Source organism: Anarrhichthys ocellatus, unplaced genomic scaffold (assembly GCF_004355925.1).
Source record: "Anarrhichthys ocellatus isolate YVR2014 unplaced genomic scaffold, GSC_Weel_1.0 scaffold53, whole genome shotgun sequence".
NCBI lineage: Eukaryota > Metazoa > Chordata > Actinopteri > Perciformes > Anarhichadidae > Anarrhichthys > Anarrhichthys ocellatus.
The window spans coordinates 2,550,556-2,561,654 of NW_022280083.1; the positions used below are offsets into that span (position 1 = coordinate 2,550,556).

The 11,099-nt window shown below is 45.8% G+C and overlaps 1 protein-coding gene across 3 annotated transcripts in view; it reads right to left on the reverse strand.

Moving 5' to 3' along the window:
- LOC116396145 (spermatid perinuclear RNA-binding protein-like) overlaps positions 1-11,099 on the reverse strand; it is a 36,517-nt gene that overhangs the window by 15,427 nt on the left and 9,991 nt on the right. For all 3 annotated transcript variants that reach the window (XR_004213582.1, XM_031870570.1, XM_031870569.1), the window contains 8 exons: positions 10,447-10,612; positions 8,644-8,788; positions 7,026-7,150; positions 4,727-4,822; positions 4,531-4,642; positions 2,321-2,418; positions 751-844; positions 595-663 (listed from right to left, as the gene is read on the reverse strand). Coding sequence is in view for 2 of the 3 variants with exons in the window: in XM_031870570.1 (XP_031726430.1) it covers positions 595-663; positions 751-844; positions 2,321-2,418; positions 4,531-4,642; positions 4,727-4,822; positions 7,026-7,150; positions 8,644-8,788; positions 10,447-10,612 (905 nt within the window). In the remaining variant the exon portion in view is untranslated. The remainder of the gene's footprint in view (positions 1-594; positions 664-750; positions 845-2,320; positions 2,419-4,530; positions 4,643-4,726; positions 4,823-7,025; positions 7,151-8,643; positions 8,789-10,446; positions 10,613-11,099) is intronic.

An 11,099-nucleotide genomic window follows, 5' to 3' on the forward strand; every position in this document is an offset into this window, starting at 1 on the left:
CACACACACACACACACACACACACACACACACACACACACACACGCTGAACACCGGAGCTTTCTGTCTTCGTCACAGTCTTCAATCGATATCCACTTATCTGCTGTTAAGAGACGAACGCTTGGTTTCCTCCTGAGGATTCAGCCTCCAGGTGATTCTAATACGCTGACACACAGTGTTCTGTGCTGACGTTTGATATTCTGACCTGAAGTCACAGTTTTAAATCGTATAATGGTGGAAAAAGGGCATCTTAAAAGGTATTAGCACACAAACTGGGACGTGGACTTTGGACGTTTGCGACAAACACGGTGTGTAAAGTTACTACGAGGAACCGTTATCCCTGTGGACTAAAGCTGTAGTGTCTCTGAGCACCAGAGTCCCTTTAGAAAAGCTCTCATTGTACTGCAGCAGGGTCTGACAGTCTGCCCCTCTCAGTGCTGGTTCTTCTTATTTGAATATGAAGCTACTGTCTCACACATGTATCAGCCTTCCTGTATCTGTATTCTAGTCTCTGTGGTGTGTCAGTGAGAGGGTTTAGATCATCAGAGCGAACTGTGATTCTTTGAAACGAGCGAGAGGATCGGTCAAAGTCACCTTTCATCCTTTTGATGAAGTCTCTGTCATCCGACCCGATGTCCTCCCGATGCCTCTTCTGACAGCCGCCTGCAGAGCGCAAACAAACACGCCGATCACCTCAACACACTAGAACCATTATCTTTAGAGAGAAGAGCAGAAGTACAGAGCACACACCTTCTAACAGCCTCGGTGAGGGCTTGCTGGAGGGAAGAGGATCCATATTCAAGACCTTGTAGAGCTGTCCAAAGGCTAGGAGGCGTAACGCATGCTGAAAACACACACACACACACACACACACACACACACACACACACACACACACACACACACACACACACACACACACACACACACACCAGACAGAAGGACACATCACCGTACTGGTAAAGCAACAGGAGATATCATTTATTCTCCGATCAATGCGGTTTAATTATCGGGGAAAAACTTGTGTGAGCCGTCGTGACGTTTGTGTAAACCAGCTAATTCTGTTGGGGAGAAAACTTTATTTATAGATGACACAAAAAACACACTCACAAGTGAAAAGGAAGGAATGAAAGATAAATATTCCCAGAGAGAGAGAGTGAGTGAGAGAGACATAGAGAGAGAGAGAGGGGAGGAAAATATGATAATATGAGGATGTCTTTATGTTTCTCAGCGCTGATCTTCCACCTCAGGGCAGACTTTGTTGTTCCATGTGTGGAAGTAGTAATAGCATGCTGGTGTTAGTGGGGGGTGTGTGTGTGTTCCCACGCTCATTATGAGGCTAATTAGGCTGCCGGTCGGTCAAGGCCACGCTGCACCGAGGGGGGGGGGGCTTCTTATCCGAGGTCCTGGTTTCTGTGGATATTCATAGCGCTGACGTGAGGTGTTTGAATAACCTCCTCCATCTAAAGCACTGTCGTCTTTTTTTTCCTGGAACAAACGCTGACTTCGGTGCGTTAAAGTGATGTTTTCAAGGTCTCACGAGTCGCTCGGCTGAGGCTAACGATGGAGCTCGGTTAAGTGAGCGGCTGCTTTTATATCGCAGGGAAACAGGAAGGGAGGTTTTATAATGCTCGGGGGAGGAGGGGGAGGGGGGAGGCTAAAGTCTGAACACATCTGTGGCTTTACATCCAGAGTTTTGAATTCACAATTTAAAGAGTGAACCTCTCTGGGAAGCTCCAGTTTTCATGTTTTTTTCACGTGTTAAAGCTGCATTCTCTCTAGTGTCCACCAGGGGGCGACTCCTCTGGTTGTATAGAAGTCTATGAGAAAATGACTCTACTTCTCTCTTGATTTATTACCTCAGTAAACATTGTAAACATGAGTTTATGGTCTCAATCTCTAGTTTCAAGTCTTCTTCAACACAGCATGATGTTCATTTAGTACATTATGGTCCATTTAGAGTCACACAGACCATAAAGCAGGGGATGCTTTAGGGCGGGGCTACACAGTGATTGACAGGTCTCTACCAGAGACGTATACGGCGTCTCTACGTAATATGGTCACTTCCTGTTTAGTGGTTGTAGAAAACCAAGATGGCGACGGCTGAAATGCAGAACTCACGTCGTACCAAACAGATACATTCATTTGTTAAATGCCTCGTTGCCTCGACTCTTCTCTCCTCACGTCTCTCCCCCGCTTCCTCCTGCTCACATCTCCTATTAAGATGCAAGGAGAGGAGGCAAGGAAAGTAATCGAGGATTGTACAAACATGCGGCGTCCTGACAGCAGCAGAAGGGGCTGATGGGTAAAGAGGACCGACCTGCGCGCTGTGCGTGATGGCGTCGGCCTGCCGGGCACCGAGGTCGGACAGGACGTCGGTGGGTTCCCTCTCACAGGGGTCGTGAACTCCTGGACCTCCTGGACAGGAAAAACACAAAACAGGTTCTGACTCAGTCCGGAGAAGATCTCCAAACAGGCAACACAGTTCCACTTCTCCTGACGGGAAAACACACACACACACACACACACACACACACACACACACACACACACACAGATAATTGACCAAGTCCCTGCTGAGTGTGCACTCCGCATGCAGCAGTAACTCATCAATGATTCAGAGCATCCAGGGAACGAGCTGCCACTTCAACGCTGAGGAGGGGAACCCTGGACCACCATTAAGAAACCCAATCACGTCGCCACAAGAGAAGAAAGAACAACTGAATATGAAACATTCTCACTCAAAAGGAGAAATGTTTACACGACGTAGAAGGGAGAGTAAATCTTTCTGAAATACTCCACCGCCAACTCTCACTGAAGGAAACACGAGTAATAGTTCAATTACACCATCGTTAACGCTGATGTGGATCCACTGGGACTCTCTCGGGGAGCCCTGAGGGAATCTGCACCATAACTAATGCACTGTAGACCTCTACAAGACCGAGTGCAGGTGAGACCTCACTGCATCTGTGGAGACAGTCCACAGTCCAGCTCATGAATCCTAAAACACGTTGATTTAAAGACGCTTCTAAATGTTTCTCTCCTAAATGCTTCTTAGTTTATTTGCCGGCTTACTTTTAAAACCTTGTTTTCAGTTCCTGAGCTGATTTATTTTATTAAAAACATCACACTCAGGGTGTATATTTGTTATGAGAGTACCGAACAGTGTGGAGAGAAAGTGGATCAGACGGCAGAGGCTCCTGATGCACAAGCTGGAGATTCTGTTTTGTATTCTGTAAAAACGGCCCAGAATGCAACATTCACTGCGTCTTTACAGCTTGGACTTTTTCCAAATGTTATCAGAAAAAAAATGGAAGTGGTTGGAACACCAATAACTAGTAACACTAACAATGTCAATATATTATGTACACAAGAAATGTGCTCAAGTAAACACATTTAAAGGGGAATTAAATCATAACAACGTACAACGTAACATCTTATCAAAGGGCGTTTTCACTTGGAGCCATTTTGACCTACAAGCTTGTTATTTTTACACAATATTAGCTTTATTTTCAAACGTTACTCTTATTTTAACTGCAACATAAAATGTTACATGACACAACAATCACCGTGGAAGACTACGGTAAGCTAAAATTGCTAGCTATAACGTTATTATCGTAGCATAAAGTGAGCTGGTTAGATAACTATTACAATTCATCCTCTGGGGAACATGAATGTCTGAACCACATTTCATGGCAATCCACTGGATAGTATCGATAATTTCATTTAAATCCTTACATTTTAATCTCACGGGGGCGCTAGAGGAAGAAACAGAGGATCACCAAAGTCAGCATGATTCATCCTCTGGGGAACATGAATGTCTGAACTTCATGCCAATCCATCCAATAGCTGTTGAGATATTTCAGTCTGCACCAAAGACTCCAGACGTACTCATTTAAATTCAATAACACATTTTCTGGGACCACGCTGCTCTTCAAGTGTCGTTGCTGATTTTAATTTCAGTGTCAAACTTCTTCATTTCATTGGGCTGCTCCCTGAGCGGAGAGGCTGATAACTGGATGCATTCACTGCGGTCGTCTCTCCACCACTGACGGCTCACATATATTAATATCTGAGAGATTAAAACTGTTGAATGTCTCAACCAGAGGGTGTAATATATGCTGCTGCCTACATTAGGAGATACAATCGCATATAAAACCGGACTCAACGTTCTGCCACCAGAACAACAATCTGTGTTAATGCTTCCTTTTCTCATGAGCCCTTTGTTAATGGACAATACCGTAAAATACTCCTTTCCTCGAGTCAGAACAGCCTCTCCTCAATGACTCATCCAGAACAAAATCATCTGCTCAAATCTGACTGCTGGCTTGTTTTTCCACGCTAAGCACAGACACGACAGACGTTTTACTGATTTGAATTACTTACCAGGAACTTCTGTCTCTTTTTACTTTTGCTCGGATTCACGACTGAATAAGTTACAAACCATTTAGCCCGATATCTGTTTGTATCTTTCTAGAAACTCTGCAGCTAACGGAGCTCTGAGGAGGCGGAGCAGGACCGGTCACTGACCTGGCAGCAGGATCCCCGAGGCGATGCACTCCATGATGCGACGCAGGGCCTCACCGGGACCCAGCGGACGGTTACAGGTGGCGATGGCCTTCTCACAGATCAGCTCCAGAGGCTGCAGAGGACGGACAGACAGGGGAGGACACTCAACACACAAGTCCTGAGTCTGGTCCTGGGACACTAAGCTTGCTCCACCTACCCATCCTTTGAGAGGCTGCCACTCGGCCAGTCTGTTGCACACGTCCCTGAAAATCCTCAAGACGATGACGCAAGACTTGAGGTCTGTGACTCTGGCCTGAGGAGGACAGACGGACGGACAGAGAGACAGAACTTAGTGACAGCAGTCAGCAGACTCTACAGAAACCTGGGTCCATGAGACTCCATGAGATCTGCAAAGAGGCGTCTTCGTGACCCCTGAAATCTCAACATGCTACTAATACCACTGCTGAGTACCAACAGCAGCCATGTTTGTTATTTACGTTCATCACGATCATTTTGGGGGCGTGGCTTCAGGAGGGACGGGCCGAAAAAACGCTATAAACCAACCACCACAACGACGAGGAGGGATTTTAAATATCTTTAAACTCATATCTCATATTCATGGAACACTTTATTACCTTTATACAAGAAGGAAGTCAAGTTTTAAAAGCATTTAAATAGAAACAAAGGTTGAATATTGTGTAAACTATTTGAGTTTGATTGAAAAATATGAACTCAAATGTAGATATTCAAGACCTCCTGCGTCTAAAGCATCTAAAAACTAACTGTCCTTCTTTGTTTGATCCCCAAACATGATATCAGGGTTAAAATCACTGAACTATTTGTCACGTGATCGCGTGCGGCGCGAGTATAAACTCAGCTCAAGTCCTCTTCCCCCTGCACTCAGCTGTGAAATGCTGAAAGTAGATTTCCGTGTCCAGCGCCCTGGACATTTATTATAGTTCTGTTAATCCTCAGAGTCGTTAAAATGGTCTTTATTTAAAGCCGTGACAGTAATAACAGACGGTCGACCTCATCACATTAAACATACATGGAATAGTTCCAAGGAAGAGCTGGAGGAGAAGAAGAGCAACCGAAGATTATCACGTTTAAATCCAAACTTAATAATGCTGCAGATTGTTGACGCTTCATTTTGCACAGAGCGACTATTCCGCACGTTAAAGTCTGTGATTCAATCCTCTCATTCAGAGCTCAGCGACGCTGTGGAGGAGGAGAACCACCGCTGATGGTCTCTGCAGTGATTACAAGGAGGAGGTCCTCGGGTCAGATCGGTCCTGTCTGCACTGACTGCACTGCTTCAACCTTCGGTCCACGCTGCAGACACTCACTCTGATATCACTTGGCATCCAGCTCTCCTCCCCTCCTCCTCCTCTTCCCCCCCCCCCCCCCCCCCCGAGGGAAGCTGCTCGGGCTTCACCTGACCTTCACTCATCTGCCTCCTCCAGCTGAGGAGCGACGCTCAGTTCATCTGAAACTCCATTTGGTTCAGAGTGCTATCCTGACCTTCAGAGTGACTTCCCACTCTGCCGAGTTCTTCCTCTGCCGGTCAGGCAGCACGTCTGCAGCCGACACGGCAAGTCTACAAACAAATGTGGAGCAAATGTGAGCAGAATTTGCCCCAATAATTGAAGCACGTTTTCCATCCACGTCTGTTCTGTGACTATCAGGAGTTTAGTGCATTGAAGTGAACATGCAGGTGATATTAAACCAGAGGGTTGTGTTTCAATGTGAGGAAGGTTGAAGTCTCCTCATCGCTCCTCACAGATCTGATGTTTTTATGGAAGTCATCATTTATTCATCAACTCTGGTTTACATTTTGTTGCATTTAGTCTTTTCCTCCGATGTGCATAAAAGAGGAGGATGGAACACACTTAACATACGTTATACCTGTTTATAGTACTGATATGTGTTTGCGCACTACATTTTATATTTTACTGTACATCTTAATATGTTTCTATTGTTTGCACTGTGTTGATTGTTTAATGTTAAGCACCTCCCACCAAGTCAAACTCCTTATACGTGCAAGATATTATTATTGTGCCTTCCCTTAATAACTCAGCTTTACTCGAACTTTACCAAAACATACAAAATAAATATAATAAAGAACCACGACATCATAAAGAGTAAAGTAGACAAAAACAAACAAACAAACAGATGAATCGTCATTTCTGAGTGTTGAACAAAATAAAATACAATAAAAATGCACAAATACAAATCAATGGAATGACACTTAACGCACTATTACATGTTTACTGTCAAATACAGAAATGGAGGAATAGTGATTGATGACAGTAGCGAACAGTTCAGTTCACTTTATTCATATTAGTATTACAATGTTTATGAGTGAGCCAATCACTGTGAAACAGCTGCTTCATCTCGTGTCTTCATCACGTTCCACTACAGAACATTCCATTTGCCGTCTCGGCATTAAAGCCCACAAATGTAATAATCAGAGACGGGGATGAAATATTCTGTCACCAGCAACCAGCTGTTCTCACCTGGAACCATTTGGCGTGTCGGAGCGCCGCCAGCGCCGCCCGGCACTTCTTCCTGTCCAGGACGTCCTCCTCTTCCTCCTTGTCCACCTCCTCTTCTTCCTTGTCCTCGTCCCGACGGCCCTCCTCTGGAGAGACAGGACAGGATGAGACAGGAGTGTGACCATACTGACCTCCCACAGTCAAAAACACACACACACACACACACACACACACACACAGACGTATAGACGTATGGAGCAGACGTATATAGTGTGTGTGTGTGTGTTTGGGGGGGGTGGTCTGGCTCACGATGCAGATTAGTGGCTGCAGGACGAAAATGAGAGCATGGTGACGCCTCGGGACCAAAAAAAAGATTAAAGATTAAAATAACACGTTAGAGGACAGAAGGTGAGAAATTGTGGGACGTTCAAGCAGATGGACCACATGTGTGTGTGTGAGGGGGGGGGGGCAGACCACACTGGTGAGCGCTCACCAGGATCTAAGATCACGTTATCTTTATTCTTCAGATATTAAATCTTGATAAATGTGCCATCGCTGTGGAATCAGAGCCATTAGGTTCAGAGAGGAGATTAAATCACGGCTACTGTCTCCGGAGCCGACAGTAACGCTGACGCAGAGCGTTTCAAACAGGCTCCACTTCGTAGAGGCGGAGTCTCTAATTTCGGATATGCGCAGTATTTAAATCGCAATTCATCCGTCTGCGTGTGATTCATGGTCCGTAACGTGAGCGCAGCAGCGAGGCACTCAGCAGTCCTCCTGATGTCCAAGCTCCTCACCCTCTCTCTAAGGCTCTCTCTTCGAGCTCCTCACCCTCTCTCTCTAAGGCTGAGCCCGAGCTCCTCACCCTACGGAGGAAACTCATTTCAGCTGCTTGTAGCCGCGACCTCGTTCTTTCGGTCACGACCCAGAGTGCGTGACCGTAGGTGAGGGTCGGAACGGAGACCGACCGGTAAACTCTTCACCAAGACGGTCCGGACATTCACTTAAACTGATATTGATTCTTTTAGGTGTCTGAAATACGTCCACAGCAGAACATTGCTTTGCTGGTTCTCCAAACTCCATCTGCTGTAGTAAAGCACAGACTGTGTAGAAGAACCTCACACAACCACACATCTAAACATCACCACTGGCCCTTTAAAATATACCTGACGTTGGTTTTCTAACACCAAAATCAACAACTTCCACATTCAGATGCAGGAAGTCAAGAGGACACCTGAGAGAGACGTCTCCAATTTCTGCCCAATTCCCCCCCCGCGGACATCATCCTTCACCAGCCATCTGCTTTTTCCACCACACTTGACCCAGATCCATATCATCCCTCCTGATCTGCTCTCAGCTTTCAGCTCCTCTCTCTCTCTCTCTCTCTCTCTCTCTCTCTCTCTCTCTCTCTCTCTCTCTCTCGCTCTCTCTCTCTCTCTCTCTCTCCCTCTCTCTCTCTCTCTCTCTCTCTCTCTCTCTCCCTCTCTCTCTCTCTCTCTCTCTCTCTCTCTCTCTCTCTCTCTCTCATGCAGCTCAGGTGTCTCACATCCTCTCAGCCCTCTGCTGTCACACAGAGGTCAAATAAAAAGCATCCTCCCAAACAGGAAGCACAGGACGGACGGACGGGGGGAGTCAGTACCTTCCTCCGTGGTGCCGCGTTCCTCCCTCATGGTTAGGGAGGAGAGGGTGATCTTCAGAGTGAGTCGGGGGTCTTTGGTGCTGCAGACCCGGATGGACGCCTCGGGGACGCACGACTGCACCTCGTATTTGTCCTCCGTCATCGTCTGCAACACAGGGACGCACCATTGATTCAAAATATATCGAATATATCACAGAGGAAACACTAAAATAAATTTCTGTAACACCAAACAGGAAACGGAAACAAACTGTTTCCTGTTTGGTGTTTGTTGTAATTGCCAGCCACTTCCCAGCATGCCAAACTATCTTGTTTTGTATTGGTGTCGCCTTCAGTGGCATCTTTTAAAGTGGATTCTCTGTATCTCGTCTCTGTGGAGAGATGATCCGTGAGCCCTCCTCCGCCTGTCAATCACAGTCTGGACCAGGAAATGAGCCTCAAACGGTTTCCTCCATTCACGATTCATTAAACCGAGACGTGTACGACGTTAGCGGGGACGACATCTGAAGGGTGAATTATTCTATAGTTCAGGAGCTCAACTGAAATAAGAAGTCGGAGCTGTAGAGAGTCGGGCTCAGTGGTCAGAGGTTTATCCTGCAGTCTGAGCTTCAGACATCTGAAGATAAATCAAGTCTCAGGACACTTCCTCTTACATCATTTACACTTCAGACCATCTCTCTGTAGCTCCTACCGACGTTAAATAATCCTTTTATCTGGCGAGAGAATAAGAAATGTACGTGAGGCGTCATTGTTCTGGGGACAGGAGGATGTTCTGCTGTCACACAAACTCCTTTCAGAAGTCATTTTTTATTCATCTTTATGATTTGCAGTGTGTTGAAGTATTAAAACAACATATTTGTGTGTGCAGCGGTTTCATGGGAGGTGTAATAGAAAGCAGCGCTGGTATTTCCTGCGATGGTTTTTAATTACTGAAGTTAATCCGCCGCTGATCTCGCAGCAGATTTGACTGTATAATGAGCGTCACATGAAGACTCTGATCCAACGCTGACTGAGTGAGTTAATGAGCAGCAGACTGAGAAGATTACGGGTTGAGACCGTAAAACATACCAACGCGCCTCAATGTTTGAGTCGGACTCGGTTGAGTGGATCCTTTTGTGACTCTGGTTCATGTTTAATATTATAATATATTGATAGTTGTTGTGTACTTTTACATTCTTAGAAAGCTAAATATTAAATACTTATTGCTCTAAATGCTCTGATTTGATGATCGATGCTTTGTTTTCTACAGGAGGATCATCATCACCTTTTGTTGTGCTTTTATTCATCCAGTTTAGGACAGAACTCTTATTTCTATGTAAGATCGACTTGAGTTCATTTCTCAGAGAATGCTGAACGTACAGCGACGTAGATCATTAAGATGCGTCGACATTAGTGTGACAATATAATCTGAGAGCTTCTCACGGGCTCATTTGTTTCCCGTATCACCTCACTGATGAACACACGCCCACCATCACAGCTAACGGGGTGCTTTCATCTTTTAAAGCTTCTTTTACCTTCTGCTGTTCTAATGCATCTAAAGGTAAACACGAGCAGAACGGTGTGAGAAACAAAGAGTGGTGTCTGCACCTTTGTGTGACTATATTTAAAGTATGAATAATTCTGAATGTATTATATATTGTGCCGTCTACCACATGTGGTACTTGTATTGTTATTCTTCCCGTCGTTGTCCTCAGAATGAAGAACTTTCTGGTTGTTCTCTGTGGACGAGAGTTTCTACTGAACCTCCGACCACAAAGACGCCTTCTTTAGGACCTCCTCAGAGATGGAGGCGTGGCCTGAGCGCACCTGGATCTGCAGCGGGAGGTTGGCGCTGACGGTGTAGAGCAGCAGCTTGGTGGGTTTCTCTCTGCACATCAGAACCAGCTCCAGGTCCAAGTCCCCTTTGATCAGCAGGCCTTTGGCCACCAGGCCGACGCGCGTCACCCCGCACAGCGCCGGCGTCCGGTCGGGCCTGAAGGACACGAACACACATTGTGTTTCGAAATGGACAAACGATGAACCCTCTGACCTACAAGGCGGTCATGTTGTTCTCTCTGTGGTCTTGATCTTCACTGTAGTATAAAGTCCTGCTCCTCTGTGGAGACAGAACCATCATGACTAGAAGTAGAGAGAACTAGAACATGACTTTAGTGCAGAATAACAGTTACAATGACATCAATCAACAACAAGAAAAAAACAAGTTGAATTTTTTATTCATTTTACAAAAATTGGAAAACAATGGAATCTATACATCCATCATTTAGTACGTGTCCACAAGTGTTAAAAATGTTGGAAATAAATTGAGGCTCTACGTATTTTATATATTAAGCTATTCACATGTTTACAGCCTCTCCACTCCTCTCCTCTCCACTCCTCTCCCCTCTCCCCTCCTCTCCCCTCCACTCCCCTCCCCTCCTCTCCTCTCCCCTCCTCTCTCCCTTCCTCTCTCCCCTCCTCTC